The sequence below is a fragment of the Eublepharis macularius genome, chromosome 14 (genome assembly GCF_028583425.1).
Source record: "Eublepharis macularius isolate TG4126 chromosome 14, MPM_Emac_v1.0, whole genome shotgun sequence".
In the NCBI taxonomy this organism is placed as follows: domain Eukaryota; kingdom Metazoa; phylum Chordata; class Lepidosauria; order Squamata; family Eublepharidae; genus Eublepharis; species Eublepharis macularius.
The window spans coordinates 65535702-65558794 of NC_072803.1; the positions used below are offsets into that span (position 1 = coordinate 65535702).

General features: G+C 45.9%; 1 protein-coding gene across 1 annotated transcript in view; it reads right to left on the reverse strand.

Annotated features, from left to right (window-relative positions):
• Window positions 1–23093, reverse strand: part of VAV2 (vav guanine nucleotide exchange factor 2) — a 305666-nt gene that overhangs the window by 89056 nt on the left and 193517 nt on the right. Inside the window, exon 3 of the mRNA XM_054997449.1 lies at window positions 17974–18032. Coding sequence (XP_054853424.1) covers window positions 17974–18032 — 59 coding nt within the window. The remainder of the gene's footprint in view (window positions 1–17973; window positions 18033–23093) is intronic.

Below are 23093 nucleotides of genomic sequence, written 5' to 3' on the forward strand. Positions count from 1 at the left end.
CCCCCTATGTGCCCCAGAGGACACTTGGATCTAGTGATAAACAGCTACTAATGATCCCTGGCCCCAGGGAGGCCTGCCTAGCGTCAACCAAAGCCAGGGCCTTTTCGGTCATGGCTCCAACCTGGTGGAATGCTCTATCTAATGAGACCAAGGCCCGGCGGGGTTTGTTATCATTCTACCGGGCCTGTAAGACAGAGCTGTTCCACCAGGCATTTGGTTGATGCTGGGTAGGGCCCCCGCCAGCCGAAATAGGGTAGAATGGGGCCCCCTATTAGAACATCCACATCCCAAAAAGAAGTCTTCTTCTTTAATTAGTTTTCAGTGACGGAAATGGATTAATAAACTGTTTATGCTGCTTGTGTTTGTTTTTAAATATTTACATTATCTTTATTATGTTTTAAATGGTGCTTGTAATTTTAATGTCTATAAATGTGATCCGCCCTGAGCCTGCTGGTGCGGGGAGGGTGGAATACAAATTTAAACAAATAAATAAATAAATAGAGGTAGACTGTCTCTAAACATTGAGTTTCAATTTAATTATCATAGGTAATAGCCATAACATCATTATTATGCTGTCATTACATGCTGAGACTCACTTTCGCCACTACTGAGAGATATTTAAGTTGCTCTGCAGGAAGGACACTTCAGAAAGCTCCGTCCGTTTACTGAGCTTAGCGGGCTGGAGAGAGCAATTTGGAATACAGAAGCGCTTCTGATGTTCTTCCAAAAGGTTTTGCTGCACAGAAGCATTAAAAATGGATGAGGTGGCACAAGCCAATATTTTGGGCCTTCCGCTCCACTAGCAGAAATCTCCCAGAAAAATAAAATTAACCAACAAGCCAAGATGGGAGGAAAAATATACCTGAGCACAAACCTTTTACAAAATGATGATGCGGCCATAAAGCTTTGTTTAGTCATAAAGTTTTTGTTAACTGAAGCCCAGAGTACCGAATTATGCAGGCTGGAACGAGTTCTGACATTCTAAGATACTGCTTGAAGGCCCCATCAGTATATTTACTGAGTGGGAGAAAAATACTTGACCAGCACATGCTCAGAGGCACGCCCCTCTTTTATTATTCTACATTTTTTCAAGACTGAGCCCTGGTAACTATTTCCAGGACTAAGCTGTGGTAAACAGACTCAACCTTGGCGCTTTCCAACTTAGGGAAGACAAACCTCATATGGTTTTGTTTATCTAGAACTAGGGTTCAACTTGACAGGGTAAGAAAACGGAGACACTCCGTTATGGACTCATGGTGATCTCAGGCAAACAGATCCCTGGCACACCTGCACCTGAAATACTGGATACATCTTGGAAAGTACAAAACGGTGCAAAATAGGTGACCAAAAGAAGCTGGACTTTGCTCATCCTACTGAAGATAACCCATCACCAGACCCTTCAAACTTCAACGGTATTGCCAAGAACATCCCTGCTGGGTCAGAGGAAGATGCATCCAGTTCAGCACCTGGTTTCCAGGATGAAGGTTTCCTCTGAACATGACTAAGAGAGGCCCACAGACCTCTGCTTAATGAATCCATCTAATCTGCTTTAAAGTTGCCTCAGCCAATGGCCATCAACCCTCTCATGGGTGTGAATGTCAAAAGTTAATTGTGTATTAGTCAATCAATGTCACTGCGTGACCTGATTGTGGAGACGGCTTACACACCAGAAAATGGTGCTTGCATTCACTGTCCAAGAAATGGTGTCTCCCTTCCTGCACCTGCTCTCCTCCATAACCCCAGCCTTTGCACAGAAAGCAGGGAAAAAAGAGAACGACAGCTCCAGCAAAAGCTTGAGAAAGTTCATATAATGGCACTCCTCCCTAATTAGCCAAGCAAGCTCTGCCTGTGTAATTACAAGCATCAGTCCATTCTCCTTTGTTTGCCTTCCACGAACATTAATCATGCCACATCCTTAACGCAGAATGAGGACCGGCAAGCAGCACTGGGTTGGCAGGCGTGGTGGAGCCGGTGGCTCCCCACCAGCCAGAATCATGGCAATTAACTACACCCCTCTCACCCACCCCATGTCCCAAGTACAATCCACCAACATGAACAGAATCTGTCAAAGGGCATCTCTTGATTCAGAAGAGAAACCTAAAGTTGCTCCCTCTTTATTTCCTCTGCTAGAACCTTGTGCCAGCAAAAAAACCTGTGGGTCAAAAGCATATCTCCAGGAAAACTCATTCAAGGGATTCTGGGTGAAACTCGGGGTGGGGCAAGCAGCAGCAGCTGGAACAGGGTGGCGGGGAGGGGAATCTCCAACTCCACTGAGAGAGCCAAGGACTGGAGCCAGCATGCAGCAGCTGCAAATCTTATCTGTCTTGATTTTCAAAGCTCAATCTTGGAGAAATCCCCAATCTCGCCAGCTTGACGAAGGGACTAGAGACTGTTAGCACCCCACGTGCTCAAGCTGAAGTCCTGGAGTGGGACGAAGGAGCAGCCTGCCAAATTCCTACTACAGTTCCCCAAGCGGTGATGCCCAACTTGATGTAGGTTGCATTATACTGGTTCGTGCTCTTTTCAGCTGTTACTTTTCTGGCTTCCACCCTTGGCTACAGCCATGTAGCTCATACACCTGTGTGTACTTTTTTCTTCTTCTACAGTTGGGGAACCATGACTGAAAAGATCTTGATTCTTGTAACATCCCAAATGGCTTCCACTATAGATGGAAATGAAGCAGAGTCTGTGATGAAGATCGTAGTTGATGGGCAGGAATATACAGAAGCAGGCAGTCTTTCAAATATCCTCATCCCAGTCTGTTTAGAACATTAAAGGTCAAAACCAGCACCACGAAATGAGCCCAGAAGAAAGTGACAGCAAATGCAACTGTTTCATGACAGGTGTGACATGTTTTTTCTTAGAATCATAGGGTTGGAAGGGATCTCTAGGGTCATCTAGTCCAACCCCCTGCACAATGCAGGAACTTCACAACTGCCCAACTGCCCCAGTGACCCCTGCTCCATGCCCAGAAGATGGAAAAACACTTCCAGGATCCCCAGCCAAACCTGCCTGTAGAAAATTGCCACACGACCCCAAGGTGGCATTCGGCATTACCCTGGGCATGTAAGAAGGGCCATGAAACCAAGCACTGATGCAACCCCTTCTGCCCTTCTCGTCAGGATCTGCCTGGGTTCACAGAATCAGCGTTGCTGTCAGATGGCCAGCTAGCCTCTGCTTTAAAACCTCCGAAGAAGGAGAGCCCACCACCTCCCGAGGAAGCCTGTTCCACTGAGGGACCGCTCTAACTGTCAGGAAGTTCTTCCTAATCTTTAGCCAAAAACTCTTTTGATTTAATTTCAACCCGTTGGTTCTGGCCCGAGCTTTTGGGGCAGTAGAAAACAACTCCGCACCATCTTCTATATGACAGCCCTTCAAGTACTTGAAGATGGTTATCATATCACCTCTCAGTCGTCTCCTCTCCAGGCTAAAAATTCCGAGCTCCTGCAACCTTTCCTCATAGGACTTGGTCTCCAGACCCCTCGCCATCTTCGTCGCCCTTCTCGGGACAAATTCCAGCTTGTTGTCAGGCCTTGCCAGGTACTTCCCCAAACACTTCACGGCATCACTCAGATGTATGAGTTAAAGATGTTTTTATGAAAGAAAGATACCAGTATCAGGAAACTATGAAAGTGGAATCGGCTGGAATGCCTAAAGGTAGTGAAACAAGGTTAATTATAGGCTGATGCCCCCATCCCCAGGGGGAAGAAAAGTCCGTTAGGAGTTTTGGCGCGCAGTGCCTGGGAAAAGGGGAGGAGGGAAGAGAGGAGCTTAGTTCGGTCTCTGTGTGGGGAATCCGAGGTCAGGTTTTCAGGCTTTGGCTGGAATTCACAATCGAAACACCTTGCCTGCAAGATAAGCAGTAAGCAACAGTACAACAGAAATCAGGGTTTACTCTGCATACACTCAGAGGCATATTACTCTAGCAAGAAACATTTAATACATGGCAGATATGCTGGAGGCCTATCTGACACTTGTCTATATCCTGCTTAAATTGTGGTGCCCAAAACTGAACCCAATACTCTAGGTGAGGTCAAGCCAGAGCAGATTAGAGCGATACCATCACTTCTCGTGACCTGGACACCGTGCTTCTGTTGATACAGCCCAAAACCACATCTGCCTTTTGAGCTACCACATCACACTGCTGACTCATGTTCAGTATATGGTCTACTAAGACCCCTAGATCCTTTTTGCACATACTACTACCAAGACAAGTCTCCCTCATCCTATAATTATTTTCATGTTGATGCCGCCACCTCCTTCCTGCAGCCTCCTTCCCTCTTAACTTCCTCTTCATCATGCAGCATCTTCGGTCAGGATAAGGAGCAGGTGGGAAGAAAGATCGTGGCAACACAATTAATCATCTGAGCAAAACTTCAAAAACATGCCTGATACATGAACCTGAATAGGACAGGGTGGGGGTACTCATTCTCCAGTTCGGATCAGCAATACAGAGCAAATTGGGTAAAATTTGGCCATTGTTTCCAATGGGAAATGCGATTTCGGGCTTTCCAGGGGTCTGGGGGGGGGCATTTTAGGACGAAATTCTACCAAATTTGCTAGAAACCTACTTCTAGCTGTTCTCTAAAGACTCCCCAAGTTTCATGAAGATTGGACTTTGGGGAGAGCATTTTACAGGCCCCGAAAGAAGGTGCCAGCCACCTTCAATCTCCATTATTTCCTGTGGGGAAAACTAGGGGAGCTATTTAGGGGGATAGGGGTGGCATTTTGCAAGCAAAATCCACCAAATTTGTAGGGCAGCTAGTCCTATCTGTCTCCTAAAGACCCCCCAAGTTTCAGGGGTAATTGATCCCAAGAAAGGCATGATCCATGGGTTTCCTCAGTTCCTGTCAAATTTTTCCTCACAATAGGAGCAAATGGGAGGTCTTTGGAGGGTCTTTAGAGGACAGTTAGAAGTAGGTCCCCTGGAAATGTTGCTACTGAGGAAAGTTTGAGCATGCACAAAGAGAAGGTGCATCATGGGATACCGTCTCTTGTCTGAGAGGAATGGGGAAGAAACACGTGCCAGTCCGAGCATGGGATCAAGTGCAGATCAAGTGCAGTGTGGCTACAGTGTGCAAGTGAACAGGAAATCAACAGGAAAACAGGTATAAGTGCATTCATGTGTCATACACGTGTAATTCATCTCATGTAGTTTGGCTCTGAGTTGTCTGCATATAGTATATATAGTAAGAGAGCTACTAGAATATATAGTAAGAGAGCTACTAGAATGTCCAGTAATTTAGGCGAGTGCAGAAAAGGATCAATTTAAAAAAAGGCAAATTGGACAAATATAAGTTAAATAAAGATGGTGCTAGAAAGCCCCCCTGTCAACCCCCCTCCTGGATGACGGGGACAGTTAAGTGACCCTCACTTTTACACCACACTCAGGCAGTAGAAACTGTATAGAGATTTTTAATTAACCACAGAAATCCCTTGTCTATTGTGGTTTGCTTCAATTTAGCCCATAGACAACTTGTAGATATGGATACACACCTTAACGCGTTGAGAGGGTTTGAGTGTGTCAGTGAAGCTGAGAGCAACACCTTCAGGAGCACAGGCTTGGTCAAGAGTCTAATCTTCTGGAAGTGTCACTCAAGGCAGAATGGTCAAAGCTGAAACACCAGACTAAGATGCGTCCACCCCCTTCTGGAATCAACGGTCACATCAGCAGAAGAGAACTGAATGTTCCAATGGTGATGAGAGTGGAAGAATCCTTGAAGGTTAGCTACTGGGCAGCAACAGTAGTGGAAGGGACACTGGCGGAGGATCTTTCACAGACAACGACAGTGTCACTTCAACTAACCCTGGTTAGCACTGTGAAGTGGGAAAAGGCAATGTTAAACCACCATTCTGCTAATCTCTTACCTTGAAAACCCTGTGATGAGACAATCCAAAATGAATAAAGATATAGTGCTGGAAAACAAGACCCCCAGGTTGGATGGCACTCAACTGGCTACTGGGAAAGAGCCAAGGACAAGTACAAATAGCGCTATTCTTAATGATGGGACTGGATTAAAGCTGAAAGGACATCCAGTTGCGGACGTAAATAGATGCAAAACGAACGTCCAAAGCTGTGTGATACATAATAGGAACATGGAACGTAAGAGTTATGAAAACAGGTAAGCTAGAAATCATAAAACAAGAAATGGAACATTTAAACATTGCAGTCCTGAGTGTGAGTGAACGAATGTGGACCGACTCAGGACACTTTCAATCAGAAAATCACACCGTTTTTTACTGCAGAAATGACCTCAAAAGAAACGGTGTTTCTCTAATAGTGAGGCGAGACATAGCACAAGCAGTTGAGAGCTACAATGCCAAGTCTGACCGAGTAATATCAATCAGACTTCAGGGAAAGCCTGTTAACATAACCATCATTCAAGTTTATGCTTCAACTACGGTTGCTGAGGAGGAAGAAAGAGAAAACTTTTATGCAAGTGTCCAAGAAGAGATTGACCATACACCTAAACAAGACATGCTGATAATCATAGGCAACTGGAATGCAAAAGTAGGCGATAAAGCAGAATCAAACATAGTTGGAAAATTTGGACTAGGATCACGAAATGAAGCAGGAGAGCGGCTCATAGAATTTTGTGAAGCCAACAACCTGTTCATTGCTAATACATGCTTCAGGCAACCAAGAAGATGATATTATATGTGGAAATCACTGGGTGACCAATACAGGAACCAAATAGATTACATAATTGGAAGCAGAAGTTGGAGAAGCTCTATTCTCTCAGCTAAAACAAGACCAGGCGCTGATTGTGATACAGATCATGAGTTGCTAATATCAAAAATTAGAATAAAGCTGAAGAAAAACGCTAAAAGAATCATAGTGCCAAAATACAATCTAAATAATATTCCTGAAGAATTCAAAGACCAGGTAAGGAACCGATTTGCAATACTAAGTTTAACTGATCGTGAGCCAGAAGAACTATGGGCTGAAACCAGAGATATTATCAAAGAAGAACGTGCAAAGACTATTCCTGTGGCCAAAAGAAAGGAGAAGCCTAAATGGATGGCTGAGGAAACTCTTAAAATTGCTAAAGTTACACAAGAAGCAAACGCAAAAGGCAACAGAAATAGTGTCAAAATTCTAAATGCAGCTTTTCAGCAGTTTGTATGCAGAGGCAAAGAAATTTATAATAATAACTAGTGCAAAGAAATAGAAGAGAACAACAACAAAAACAACAAAAAAGGAAGAACAAGATACTTGTTCTGAAATATATGAGAAATCAAAGGGAAATTCAAGCCAGGGCTTGGGATACTGAAAGATCAACATGGAAATACAGTATCTGATCAGGACAAAATAAAGGAAAGATGGAAACAATACACTGAAGCACTATACAAAAGAGATGGAAGGATGACAGATACTTTTGATGAAGAACCAGAAATCCTAGAAAGTGAAGTAAAAGCTGCACTCAAAGCAAAGCACCTGGAGTAGATGGAATACTAGTAGAACTACTTCATGCTACAGAAATGGAGTCCATCAGAATCTTAACAAGAATATGTCAACAAATATGGAAAACAAGACAATGGCCCACAGACTGGAAATGCTCAGTCTACATTCCAGTCCCCAAAAAGGGGATGCCAAGGAGTGCCGCAACTATCAGACAATCGCATTCATTTTCCTGCAAGCAAAGTGACGCTCAATATTATACAGCAAAGACTTTCACCATATATGGAACAAGAAATGCCAGGCGTTCAAGCTGGATTCAGAAAAGAAAGAGGCACCAGAGATCACTTTGCAAATTTACAATGGCTAATGGAACATACTAGGGAATTTCAGAAGAAAATCAGCCTGTGTTTTATAGATTACAGCAAAGTTTTTGACTGTGTGGATCATGAAAAGCTATGGAGAGTCTTAAAAGAAATGTAGGTGCCACAACATCTGATTGTTCTGATGCACAACCTGTACCCTGGACAAGAGGCTACTGTCAGGACAGAATATGGGGAAACAGAATGGTTTCCAATTGGCAAGGGTGTCAGACAAGGAAGCATATTATCTCCCTATCTGTTCAACATCTGTGCAGAGCATATCATAAGGAAAGCTGGATTCAATCTAGAAGGAGGTGGAATGAAAATTGGTGAGAGGAATATTAACATTTTGAGATATGCAGATGACACCATGTTACTTTGATCGAGTGACCAGCTTACTGGATCGGGGGAACTCTGTTGACGTGATTTATCTGGATTTCAGTAAAGCTTTTGATAAGGTCCCCCATGACATTCTGATGGGCAAACTGGAAGACTGTGGACTGGACTATAGGACAGTTCGGTGGATAGGGAACTGGTTGGAGGACCGCACTCAAAGAGTGGTGGTCAACGGCGTTTCATCAGATTGGAGGGAGGTGTCCACTGGGATGCCGCAGGGCTCGGTTTTGGGCCCAGTACTTTTCAATATTTTTATCAATGATCTGGATGAAGGAGTGGAAGGGGTGCTCATTAAATTTGCTGATGATACCAAATTGGGAGGGGTAGCAAACACCCAAGAAGATAGAATTAAAATTCAACAAGACCTGAATACTCTGGAGAAGTGGGCAGCTGTGAATAGGATGCAATTCAACAAAGACAAGTGCACAGTATTACATCTGGGCCACAAAAATGAGAAGCACAAATACTGGATGGGGGATACACTTCTGGGCAGTAGTATATGTGAAAGGGATCTTGGGGTAAGAGTGGACTGTTAACTGAATATGAGCAGTCAGTGTGATGCGGTGGCAAAAAAGGCTAATTCAATCTTGGGTTGTATCAAAGGGGCCATAGCATCGAAATCGCAGGAGGTCATAGCCCCTCTCTATACTGCCTTGGTCAGGCCACACCTGGAGTATTGTGTGCAGTTCTGGAGGCCTCACTTCAAAAAGGATGTGGCCAAAATCGAGAGCGTGCAGAGGAGAGCGACGAGGATGATCAGGGGTCTGGAGACTGAGCCCTACGAGGAAAGGCTGAGGGCCTTGGGAATGTTTAGTTTGGAGAAGAGGAGGTTGAGGGGGGACATGATTGCTCTCTTTAAATATTTGAAAGGCTGTCATTTGGAGGAGGGCAGGGAGCTGTTCCAGTTGGCAGCAGAGGGTAGGACGCGAAGCAATGGGCTAAAACTACACGCACAAAGGTACCGACTGGATATTAGGAAAAACTTTTTCACCGTCAGAGTAGTTCAAAAGTGGAATCAGCTGCCTAGGGAGGTGGTGAGTCCCCCTCACTGGCAGTTTTCAAGAAGAGGCTGGATGAATACTTATCAGAGATGCTTTAGGCTGATCCTGCACTGGGCAGGGGGTTGGACTAGATGGTCTGTATGGCCCCTTCCAACTCTATGATTCTATGATTCTATGATACTGGCAGAAAATAGTGAAGACTTGAAACGACTACAGATGAAGGTTAAAGGAGAAAGCACCAAAGCAGGATTATAGTTGAACATCAAGAAGACAAAAGAAATTACTACTGAGGAATTACACAATTTTAAAGCTGAGAATGAGGAAATTGAAGTTGTTCAAGATTTCCTATCCTTGGCTCAAACATTAACCAACAGGGAGACTGCAATGAAGAAATCCGAAGAAGACTGAGACTTGGAAGAGCAGCTATGAGGGAGCTAGATCTTAAAGATAAAGATGTCTCTCTGGGAACCAAGATCAAGATAATCCAAACTATGGTATTCCCCATTACTATGTATGGATGTGAAAGTTGGACGGAAAAGAAAGCTGACAGGAAAAAAATGGATTAATTTGAAATGTGGTGCCGGAGGAGAGTTTTGCGGATATCATGGACAGCCAAAAAGACAAATAAGTGGGTACTTGTCAGGTCTTGCCAGGTATTTCCCAAAACACTTCACTGCATTTGGTCAATTTCACTGGCAACTGGTGAGCATGCAGGGTCTTTAGTACCTCCCGCACTAATTTCACGAGATTCATAATCCTGCAAATATAACACATCATCTAAATAAACAACCACCCTTTTGTACAGGTATTTGTGCAGAACCTCATTGATCAAATTCATAAAGACCCCTGGAGCCCCTTGCAATCCAAAAGGCATCACTAAGTACGTATACTGCCCAAAGGGGTGTTGAACACCATCTTCCATTCATCCCCCTCTTTGATCCTTACTCTAAAGTAAGCATCTCGCAAGTCCAATTTAGAAAATAACTTCCCTTTTTCTTGTGGAAAAGCACCAGGGGAGAACTCACAGGCCTAATAAAACCTCTTACCAGGTTTTTGTCAATGAACTTCTGTAGCTCAGCCCGCTTCCCAGGGCTCATGGAGCATAGCTTCCCCTTCGGCAGCTTCTGTCCAGGGACCAGTTCAATGGCACAGTCCGTGGCCCTATGGAGAGGGAGCTCGTCTGCTTCCTTTTCATCAAACACTTGGCTCAAGTCCCAATACTCAGGGGGGATCTGAGGAGGCTCCTTTGCGGGGCCTCCTCACAGCAGGTCGTCCTCATTTCCTGCCGGCGGGCTCTTGTCCTCTTCAGCCCCAGACGGGTCTCCGCTGGACAACTCCGACTCCTCCTCCAACTTCAAGCTGGTAGCTGCTTTTTCCCATGGGCACGTTGACTTCTTAGCAGTCTTAGATGGTTCCATTGGGGCCCTCTGGGCCTTGCATCCTCTCTCTGAGGCTTACACTCTCTGCCCCGGACAGTCGGCTGCAAAATGGCCCGCTCCCCACACTGCAGGCAGAGGCCCCATTTAAGGTGGAGGGCTTGCTCTGCTGCCGGGAGGAGGCTTCTGGAGCGTTTCCTCTCTCAAGCTCCAGCATCTGAGGGGGGTCTGCAGCACTTGATGCTGCATCTGCAGTAGCTTGACAACTTGGGCCCGGTTCTCGATTTCACAGGCAAGTTGGATCCATCTCAGCAACGCCTTTCCACCAAGTCTGGGTTCAGGCCTGCCCTGAAGAATTCGATCTTCACTCCTTCAGTCCAGTCCTTCACTTTGGCTGCATACTGCCGGAATTCTGCAGCATTCTCTCGCATGGGACAGGTGCCCTGCTGCATCCCTTTCAGCTTGGTCCTCGCCCTCTCCTCTTCGAGCGGGTGCTCAAATTGCTCTCTCAAGGCTCAGACGAATGCATCCAAGCTCCGTAGTTCTGGGGCGCAGGCCACATACAGGGTCACGTACCACTTTGCCACTGGCCTCCCTAATCGCAAGCCCAGGTAACTCACTCAGCTAGCATCACTGGAGAAGGTGGTGCCCCATTCTCAGAAGAACTCCATCGCCTGGACTAGGAAGAATCCTAGTTCCTTGGGATACCCCTCAAACCAGGAGTCCAGCTTGCGCCACCCCTGTGGCTGAGGAGTGAACACCATCAGCATGTCTTGCGGTCCTGGGGCCAGACCCAGCACACTGCCGTCCAGAGGGGGTCCCGCAGGTGGCCCTGGTTGCGGCAAGATTCACATTATCTCCCAGAAGCCATCCAAGAGTTCATCCAGGCCTTCTTTAATCTCATCTATCTCCCCCCAGAGGGCATGCAACTCTTCGGCAACATCTTGGGGAGGCTCGGTCTTGTCAGGATCTTTGGGCTCCTCTTTTGTCGAGCTGGAGCCATCTCCTCCCTGCTCATCGTCTTCTGGTGTGGCTTGTACCTCCTCTGGGATGGTGGCAGGGTTGCTCAAGCTCAGTTCGAACAGCTTTCCCCTGCACCTCATTTTCTCCTCTCGGCTTCTGTGGGCATTGGCCCCCAACAATGCCCATTCCTGGGGGGTTGTGGTCAGCCACTTCAGGTAGCTGGTCCCCAGCTTTGGTGTTTCGCTTCTGGAGCTGCGTGGCTGCGCTGGGCTGGATGGTAGCCCCTCTGGTATCTCCTGAGATCCCTTATCTGCTTCGTCTGTTATGGTACAGATAACAAGGTTCAGGAGTGTGGTTCCAGAGGTGCTTTAAGGGATTCCAGCCAAAATGTCAGGTCTTGCCAGGTATTTCCCAAAGCACTTCAGTGCATCACTGATGTGTATGAGTTAAAGTTGTTTTTATTAAAGAAAAATACCAGTATCAAGATGCAAGGACAGGAGTATTGGCTGGAATGGCCCAAGGTAGCAAAGCAAGGTTAATTATAGGTCAAAGTCCCCGCCCCCTCCCCCCAGTGGGAAAGAAAGTCCATTAGGATTTCAGCATGCAGAACCTAGGAAGAGGGGAGGGAAGGGATGAGCTCTACTCAATCTCTTAGGAGCTTGGTGCTGCCTCTGCTGTAACTTCAAGGCCAAGTTCCCAGGCCTGCCAGGAAATCGTAACCAAAACACCTGCAAGATAAGCAGCTAGCAACCATTCAGCAAAACAGGTTTTACTCTGCATGTTCTCAGAGGCAAGAAACTCATAACGCATGACAGATATGCTGGAACATTTAACCCATGGCAGATATGCTGGAGGCTTATCTGACAGTACTAGATCAAATCAAGCCTGAATTCTCCTTAGAAGCTAAAATGACAAGACTAAGGCTATCATACTTTGCTCACATCATGAGAAGAGAAGATTCTCTAGAAAGGACAATAATGCTAGGAAAAGTGGAAGGCAGCAGGAGAAGACCTAAAATTAGATGGCTTTACTCAATAAAAGAAGCTATGTCCTCCAGTTTGCAGGATCTGAGCAAGTCCATTAAAGATAGGACGTTTTGGAGGTCTTCCATTCATAGGGTCACCATAGGTCGGAGACAACTTAACGGCACATAACACGCACTCACAGAGTTATGGAGTCAAATGTATATGAAAGGTCAATGAAAGCTACATATAAAAAGCCCTTCCTTGAAACAGCATACTTACTAATCAGGTGGGATAGGACATGACAATGATCGAGCATACTATATCACTTATGAAATCCCACCTGTTGTGGGCCAATGACTTTATAATCAGCCATCCAAGACTGAAGTCTGCTCAACAGAAATGCTGCATAGATTGTACCTACAACTGACAACAAATTAGTAAGTCGATAGTTCTTAGGGTTGTCTTGGTCTCCAGCTTTACGGAACGGGACAATTATACTAGAACACAATTTAAGGGGAATCACACCCGTAGAATTCACCCGTAGAATTAAAATATTAGCCAAGAGCAGCACCCACCAGTGCATGTTATTAATAATGAATTCTATTGGAATACCATCAGGGCCTGCATTTTTTTTAGTATAAAGTCCTTGAATAAGGTTCGCTATCTCTGAGCATAGGACTGGTTGCCATTCTTGGAGATCAAGAGACATGAGACATCTAATTGCCATCATTTTCCAATTTAGAATACAATCATGAAAATGCGATACCCAAGCATGAGCAGCAATAATATGAGAAAAACTACCTCTAGTTTTTAAAGAAGAGAAGACAATTGACCAGAATCTAGAGGACTCGTTATACCAGGCAGCTTTAATTAGCTTCTGCCAGGATCTCATTCTGACAGCAGCTTTCTTTTTCTTTACAATTTGCTTATAAGCACCCGTTGAAGCCTGGAGATCTAGAAGAGTCTGATTTCTGACTGGTCCTGTCATTGCCCCCGCAGCACACACCCCCCATCTTTCCTGGATTGCGCTTCATTTTTTACCACGGAATATGTCTGGGGGGGGCGGGCAGTGGCAACAGAACACACTTGCCCCATTGAAATGCAACCACTGTTTCAAGGTTGCAAGTTCCAGCTGAGCCCATCTGTCCTCTGTCACTTCCTTCATTTCCAATCCCTTGAGCTGACTTTGTTTGCTTTTGGGGAGAGGGGAGAGGGAAGTGAGGGGCTCCAGTGATGATAGTGAGCCTCTGAAGATCATAGGAAGAACAAAAGAAGGTCACACTCGGGGAGAGTTGATTTTCTTTCAATGCTTCTGGCTGCAGGTCCAGTGAGGCAGCTCAGCAAGTTTATTCATGGGAGGACAGCCTGGGTTTGCAAAGTCCACCACTGCACAACTTTCTGTTTGCTGCAACAGTCATTGCAAAATAAACTTTCCAAAATGGTCATTCTAGGGAGTAAAATCGAAAAGAGTCCAGTAGCACCTTTAAGACTAACCAACTTTCCTGTAGCATAAGCTTTCGAGAATCACAGTTCTCTTCGTCAGATGCGTCTGACGTCTCTTCGTCACGCATCTGACGAAGAGAACTGTGATTCTCGAAAGCTTATGCTACAGTAAAGTTGGTTAGTCTTAAAGGTGCTACTGGACTCTTTTCGATTTTGCTACTACAGACTAACACGGCTAACTCCTCTGGATCCATTCTAGGGAGTGAGTGTGAAATAAGATTAAGAGTTAGCTGTCTGGGAGAAACAGAGATGACTTGGCCTATGCAGGTGTAAAGCAACACCCAGGAGCCATGGGCAGCTTAAAAAAAAACCCTGTGCCTGGAGACTGTTTTCTTGGCCTGGTACAAAGCCAGGAAGCAGAAAACTCTCATTCCAAAAATTCTGGCCTCTCTATTGAGGGCATTGCAGAATTACATGGCTAGTCTGGCTAGCAAGATCCTTTACAGCAGGGGTGGGGACCCTCCGGCCCACAGGCCGTATATGGACTGCGAAGCCATTTGAACTGGCCCGCGAAGGATGAAGCCCCCGATCCCACCCTTCCCCCTGATTCCACTTACCCACTTGGCAGGGGCGCACTCCCTGGGGTGCCCCATCCCCAGGGGTCACGCTCCCGCACCACAAGAGCAGGTGGCGGTGAAAGCAGACCGCTCTTGCTGCCACCGCCTGCTATTGCCAGCGCTGCCCGTGAGAGCAAACGGGCAGCACTGGCAATAGCAGGTGCTGCTATTGCCAGCGCCTGCTATTGCCAGTGAGAGCAAATGGCGGCAGCAACAGTGGGGGACGCTGGAGCCAGAGCTGCTGCCACTGCTGCCAGCAGTCCGCAGCAGTGGCAGCAGGGAGAAAGGGGATACAATCGTCCTTTCTCCCATGCATGCACGCACGCACACAAGGGCGCTTGTATCCTTTTTCTCCCTGCCACCACCACTGCGGACTGCTTGTGGTGGTGGCAACAGTGTGGGACGCTGGTGCCGGAGCTGCTGCCGCCGCCATGAACAAGCCACAGCGGTGGCGGCAGGGAGAACGGTGCCGCCGCCATGAACAAGCCACAGCGGTGGCGGCAGGGAGATACAAGTGCCCTTTCTCCTGCGCGCGCACGTGCACGCAACATCACTCCTGGAAGTGACGTTATCACACATGTTGCATGATGACATCATTTCCAAGAGCGATGTTGTACATGTGCGCATATGTGCACGCGAGGGAGAGAAAAGGCCTTCCCTGTGTGGAACAACATAAAGTTGGCCCGCACTGGGAAAAAGGTTTCCCACCCCTGCTTTACAGGTATGATTTTTAAGGAGCAACCACCAAGAGACTGTGCATATGTGATTTTAAAAATCTTATTTATTGGCTTGTTATTTACTCCTTTCTCACTGAGACTTAAGGCAGATTACAGACTGTAACTCAATGCTATAACAGAATGAGACATCTGATGAGCAATGTGATAGGAGTTCGGTTACAGCAAAACATAAGCATTAAATATGGTATGTTAAACAAAGCAGAATACGGTGTTACATAAACATAAAAATACACTCATGAGTAGGATGATGCATACAGCAAACACATACTGTATGTTATGTTATGAACACACTATGTTATGCATGGTGTTGTTATTCACAGTCGTGTTCCTTTTATAAAAGTGCCCTCCTGAACAATTCTGTTTCACCTAGTTTGCAGAATGACAGAAGTGTGGAGTTCTCCTGATATAATCAGGCAGGCCATTCCACAAGGCCTCGACACAGAAGGCGCATGTACGGACAGTTAGTTGTCAGTCACGTCCATTTTCAAGGTGGCACCCACAGAATGCCATGCCCAGATGGGTGATTGAACAGGTGGTGGTGGAGCAGCTGCAGGCTTTCTTGGAAGATGCATCGGTCCTGGACCCATTCCAGTCTGGCTTCCGCCCGGGCCATGGGACTGAGACAGTGGCTGATTCCGCACACGTTGGATAATGCACTTTCAATGCACTTTATCAATCGTTTGAGGTGGATTTTTTGTTCCGCGCACGAAAAAATCCATTCCAAATTATCTATAAAGAGGATTGGAAGTGCATTATCCAACGTGTGCGGAATCAGCCAGTGTTGGTCGCCCTCACAGATAATCTCCGTAGATATCTGGATCGAGGCAGGTCGGCGCTGCTGGTGTTATTGGATCTTTCGGCAGTGTTTGACACGGTCGACTATGAATTGTTGACTGCCTTGCCATTGTGGGGATACGAAGGTCTGCCTTAAAGTGGCTTGTCTCTTTTCTCCACAGTCGGGGACAGAGGGTGGTGCTAGGGGAGAGGGTGGCTGATTCCGCACACATTGGATAATGCACTTTATCCATCGTTTGAGGTGGATTTTTTGTTCCGCACACAACAAAATCTGTTCCAAATGATCCATAAAGAGGATTGGAAGTGCATTATCCAACATGTGCGGAATCACTCGGTGTCTGAACGCCAACCATTGGTATGCGGCGTCCCCCAGGGGGCAATTCTCTCCCCATTGTTGTTCAATTTGTATATGTGCCCCCTCGCCCAGCTGGCACAGAGTTTCGGACTGGATTGCCACCAGTACGCTGATGACACCCAGTTGTATCTGTTGTTGGACGGACAGCCTGACTCGGCTCCAGAAGCCCTGATTAGAGCTTTGGATGCCGCGCCTGGTTGGGTGAAGCAGAGCAGACTGAAGTTAAATCCCACGAAGATGGAGGTCCTGTACTTATGTCATGGGACGTTGGAGGAGGGGATCCAGCTTCCGGCCTTCAATGGCACACCACTTGTGCCCGTTTCGCCAGTCAGAAGTTTTGGCGTGATGCTGGACTCCTCTTTAACAATGGAGGACTGTTTTATTATTTTATTTAGTTTTATTTAATACATCCATAATATATACACTCTAATCCTATAAACCTAAAATAAAAACTTCATACATACAATTAAGTGGAGCACACTTAAATCTACCTTTGACATTTCAATTCTATTTAAATATCTTATTCAATCTTTACCATCTTATTCTGTCTTTACCATCGGTCTTCATATCTAATTTTTATCAACTAGTAACATTTTGATTATAGACATACATCACCTGACTCTTTCCTTCTATCATTCTCTTTATTAGATTAATTTTATTCTTAGTATTCAATTATATAATTTTTAAAAGCTCTCCATTTATCTTGAAATTCTAAAATTGGTCTGTTACGTATGAGGGAGGTTAATTTTGCCACTGTCACATATTCGTTTAATTTATTCTTCCATTCCTTCAAATCCAGGCATTTCACCACTTTCCATTTTGCTGCCATTACCATATACTTGAATAATTCACTATGTATTTTTGCAATTTTACTCGGTAAGATATTTAGTAGCATATTTTCAGATCCATTGGAAACTTGCATTTTAATAGCTTTGCATTTCTATCCAATATTTTCTTACCTCCTTGCATGTCAACCAGATGTGATAAAATGTTGCATCTGTATCCTGACATTTCCAGCACTTCTCATTATAATCTTTATTTGTTTTTGCGGTATCTTTAGGGGTAATAAACCATCTAAAAACATTTCATCCATTAAAGTTCCCATTGACTCGTGTATGTTTTCACCAAAGTTTTGCATCCATTTAATCATAGTTTTTAACTTGCTCTGTTTCAGTATCATATTACAACAACATTTTATACATTTTTCCTAATTGAAAAATCTATATTTTCTTTAGATCAAAGATGTTTTAATGGACATGACAAACCTGAGAAACAGGAGACAGAACAAAATGCTGCTTGCCACGCTCACAAGAACATGCATGAGACAGCCTGATGTGTCAGTGATGCCTAACCATGTTTTGTACTACATGAGCAATTTCAACATCAGGGCCTGGGATAAGAATTATTCTTTTGGGCCTCCAATGTGGGTGTGAGTTGGAGCAATAAAGACCCCTGACTTCACAGAGCAGCCAGTATTTACATACTGGAAGAGAAAAGCCAGTTTGGGAAATCCCACCTCCCAATCTTAAAAGTCACATGTTAGGAAATGAAATACAAATCTTACCGAATTCCTTTGTTTTGTGCAATGCTGTGATGAGAAAGTCTTGAAACTGCTGATATTACCTGATATGAGAGAGAAAGAAAATGAAAATAAAGCCCAAGGATTATAGCAAGAAATAAATGACATGCCAATGTGCATGTTTTTTTCTATACATCAAGTACAGCCCTAGCAAGAGAGCTGCCAGCTTAACTGAGACAGCATTGGAGGGTGCAAGTCTGCATAATGTATTGAAGTCCATGGGGGAAAGGGGAGATTAGTCCCGAGAGGCTACCGGCAGGACTGCACCCCATTCTTCAAGCACGTAGGATCCTTTGCTCCCGAGCATCACACTGTTTAATGGCCTTTTGCTTCCAAAGGTCTCTGCCCATTTTCCTTTGCTGCCCCATTCACCTGTAATGAATGCAAGCACACCCACACGGCGTCCTTATCTCCTCCTTCAAAGCCCTTGTCTGCTTCAATGGGTTCATTGGTGCCTGGGGCGATGGGTGGAGCTCTTGTCACACAGAGCTCCCCTTTTGCCCAGTCATCAGCTGTGGTGAGCCCTTCATTTATTCCCTTTCACAGCCAGCTCAAGAGTGCCGTTCTTTTACTTTGAGTCTGCAGTCCCTTTCTCTGATTCAGGGCCTGCCTGCTGGCCCTGCCTCATCTCAGGAGCAACTCTGCTACCTGGTCCTCTCTGCCTCCAGTCCCAGAGCCTGCCCCTTCCTTGAGAGCTGTCTCTGCTCTTCCCCAGAGCCAGCTGCCTGCACAAAAGTCTTCTCTTGCCCTTCCCTTGGCAGCCTTCTTTCCTTGCATCTGTCTTCCTCTCCCCCAGCAAGGCCTGCCTTTCTATCAGGTTCCAGCCTGCGGAAGGGGAAGCTGCCCTGCCCTGCCCTGCCCAGATCAGCTGCTTTTAACCTCAGCCGGGTTGGCAGTGGCACAGAGCTAATGTGTGACTCTTGTGGCCCCCCTTCTTCACACTCTTCCTCAAAGGTTACCTCTTATGTGCCCCACTGCCAACCAGGCATTAAATATACACCTTTGCTTGCTCTCATCTCCTTCACCATTCCTTTTCTTCCCTCCCTCTGTTGTCATATTTTGGCTCAGGGTTCTGCCTCTTTCACTTATGTTATAACACAACATAAACCATGCACAAATAAATCATAATGGATATGCACAGCTATAGTACATTGTTTAGTCATTTGTGCCAATGCAGTGAAAGCAGGATTCTTTACGAAGCTCTCTTTACTCCTGGGCAGGGGTTCTCCTCTAGCTGCTTAGAATTCGGAGTGGGAAGGAGAAGGCCGCCTCCTGCCAGAGGTCAGGCTGCTCATCTTGCAAACATATGAAGGTGCCCAGAAAGGTCTGCTCGGACTGGCAGAGCCTTCCTAAGCAGAGTTGCCAGGGACCTGTAACGGGAAGTGCCAAAGGGAGGATGTACTCAGAGAAGGCAGAAAGGGAGGAGGAGCGCTTTGCCCTCTGGGAGCAGGTAGGTTCCCTGGCAACTTAGTGATTTATCACCACCCACTGTCTTTAATACAACAGAAAGGGTGTTTTATTGCACAACATTATAAAGAAGAAATGTAGAGGAAGGCCAAGTCTCAAATTCTCAGCCAGCTGTGAGCTCGCTGGGTGATCTTTGTAGGGCTGCTGAAAGGCTGAGTGCAATCCTAAGAAGTGTTAGGCCAGTCTAAGCCTATTGATTTCAATACGCTTAGACTGAACTAATTCGGCATAGGATAGCACTGATAGTGTCTATCAGTAAAATCCTAAGGACAGACACTTTTCAGAGCTCTTTGGGGAAGGGCAGCAAAAAATACAATAAATCAGCAAGAAATAGCAAGTGGACTTCTCCACAACAGGGAATGGGGAGCATACTTGGCCTCCCCCGGCCATAGGAAAACAGCCTCCCTTTTGCCAGAGAATCTACCTACACGTTTGCTGCCTGTGGCATGGGGCTCACCGGTGGCCTTTGCCGTCCCTCTGTGCCCAGGAGGTTAATGCTTTTTCAGTTCAAAATAACAGGCAGCTCTGGAAAACATTTGGGTAGCAGTATTCTTTCCAGCAGGAGAAACCATTTGTCTCCTTGCTGGTTCCACGAAGATTATCTCCAGAAACAAAGAGGGTGGAATGAGGCTTGGTAGGAATCTCTCCCCAAATCCCTTGAAACATTTTCAGTAAAGAGGACTATAATGAGCTCTGAGAAGCCCCAGAGAGCTGGGATGGGATTAAAAGTTTTCCTGAGGATCAGTTTTTCAGAAAGACGTTGGTTCCATATTTGATCAATTCCTCCCTGCCTAGTTCCCTTTTGGCAAAAAGTGACATTTCTTTCCTCAGTCAGACAGTGGCTTTCATTTGTGATGCCCGCAGGCTTGCCAACCTCCCAGTGGGGCCTGGGGATCACCCAGGATTACAACTGACCTCCAGACAGCACAGATCTATTCCGCTGGAGAAAGTGGCTGATCTGGAGGATGACCTCTATGGTTTTCTATCCTGTTGAGGCCACTCCCCTCCTCAACCTCCTCCGTCTCCAGGCTCCACCTCCAAAATCCCAGGGACTTCCCAGCCTGGAGTTGATAACCCAGCGCTCCCATCATCTGAGATCCAGGATGTGCGTTCTACTTGCCACCTCCATGTTGCCTCCACAAAACCAGAACAACTCCCCAGAATACTGGGTGATTGTCCAGGGTTGATACCTAAGCGCCCCCTGGACTTAGTCATCCAGTACAGCAAGCCTGCACTCCAGCCACCATGACCCCCCCGCCCCCGCCCCGAAGATGGCACCTTACCCCCAGAGCCTAGGGGAGAGGGCTCCAGCTGAGCCGGACAGCCCTTGGAAGGGCCAGCAACTATGCTCCCAGGAGACAGCCCCAACACGCCTTCAGCCTTCCCACCCCCTTTTCTCTCAGGCATGCTTCTTCTGGTATAAGAGCCTGGCTGGAGGAAGAGTGGGGCTAAGCCATGGATGGGACCCGAAGGAAGCAGGGTTCCCCTCTTCAAACAGGCTGAACGCAGGACTGGGGCAGACCCACTTCATGGCTGTAATGTTTAGCTTGGATCCAGAGTACAGGTGCCCAAGTAAAGACATTTCAGTGACTGAGGCAGAAAACAAAATGGCACCTCTCCCCCCTCCCCAGCAGTACTTAACATGGGGCCCAGGTCTCAGGGATATGTACAGGAACCCACACAACTGCCAGTCTATTAACTGGCACCTATGCCCATTGTTGGTGGCAGTGCCCCGTCATTAACAAATTCTGGGATGATATATTACACCGAATCTTTCTAATTACAAATTATAAGATCTCTCTTTCTCCACAGCTAATTTTTTTAGACTTGTGGTTGGATGTCAAAATTCCTACACTTATGCGTGAGTTAATCTCAACGTTTTTAGTTGCAGCAAGAAACTTAATAGCACTAAACTGGAATAAACCTATACAACCATCAGTTAAACAATGGTATCTAAACATTTGGGACTACGTCATTATAGAAAAAATAACTAACAATATACACAACCTAAATAATCCCTCCAATAGATCACAGTTTTACGAAAAATGGTTTCCTTTTTATGAATACGCTATTGAGAAAGAATTGCAAGCCCCCGCCCAGATATACCAAGCCATATTTGATACGTAGCCCAACTCCCAAGACGAGAAGCTTCATATAGCTACAGCACTATTGGCATTCTTCTATATGTTATTACTATGATACAACTCAATGTGAAAGAAATCTAACAGAATATACTAATTTTTACTCCTATATATCCTTATATTGACAGTTATACGCAGCTCCTATAATGTTTTTGCTGTTTCATGTGTATAAAGATTCAATATTTTTGTATTAAGATTGTTACCCTACTTCTTTGTATTGTTGATATTCATGCAATAATTTTAAAAAAAACAAACCTGCCAGTCTATTCAATGGAGCGTGTGCAAGAGATATACCCAGGGAAGGGGGCCACCTCCCATGACAAATTGTTTCATTTTGCTTCATTGAAAGGTTGGTTGCAGACTTGTGCTGAAGTTGAAAGGCAAATCTAGGATCACCAGGCAACCCTCCCCCCACAACGGAACAGAGACCTTTGGTTGTGAAGATGGTCAGGCCTCAAGCTGTTCACAGGGCAAGTTACTCTTGAAAAATAATGACCTCTTAGCCCTGAGGCCAGCCACTCCATGTCCTGAGCCCCCCCCCCCAAAGGTGTGGAGAGCCTGGTGTGGAAAGCACATGAACAGAAGGCGCACTTCTGGTGTGACTGTGATTTCAGCTGACACGTTGCACAGCTGTGGCAAATGATGCCAGACAATCACACGCACAAACTGACCTACTATTGCACAGCGAAGGATGGCTGGGCTTGCACCCCCTGTGGTTGTGCAAGGATAGCAAGTGAGGAGGAAAAACAAAACCTAAGCTCTGCAGAATCCACAATTCACTTTTCTTTGACTAGTCGTGAGGTGAGGCGTAGAGCTTTGCAGGTCACTAAGCCCTTCCCCCAGCCCACACACACACGGACACAAGAAGCCTTACGTTACCACTGCAGGTTTCATTTGCCATTCTATCTGTTTCTACTGTTCTTATTGATCTTATGGCAAATTCTTTTATTGCATTTTCAGGTGAGGGGTGGGAGACAGAATCTTGTGCTGAGAAGTGGCCTGAAAATATGCTAAAAGGGGCAGGACCGCGAATGATTCTGCCACCGTTGCTGCCTGTGGTCGTACAGCAGGCTTTGCTCAGGCATTCCAGGTTGTGAGGATAAAAAGGGGGAGGAGATAATATTTTAAGCTGCTTTGGGGAGAAGAGGGGGGTATAAATGAAACACGTTAACATTTTCAAGCACAAGGACTTGCTTATCTTGCTTATATAAAAACAAAAGCTCCACTGCTCAGAGAGCTAGATCCCACAATGAGCTCAATATTCGGAACTTCTTCTGACCTCAGGAAGAATACACACAGCTGTGGCCAAGTACTTCAAAATGCTTACCCAAGCAGTACTCACAACCATTAAAACCAGGCCAGTAATAGGATAACCCCCACAATGGGGGTGGGAGACTGGGAGGGGGTGACTTTCCTGGGGCTGCCTAATAAGATTTGTCTGAAGTGAGACTTAAAGCTCACAACTCCTTGTGGCTCCCATTTGTCTTTCCTACTGAC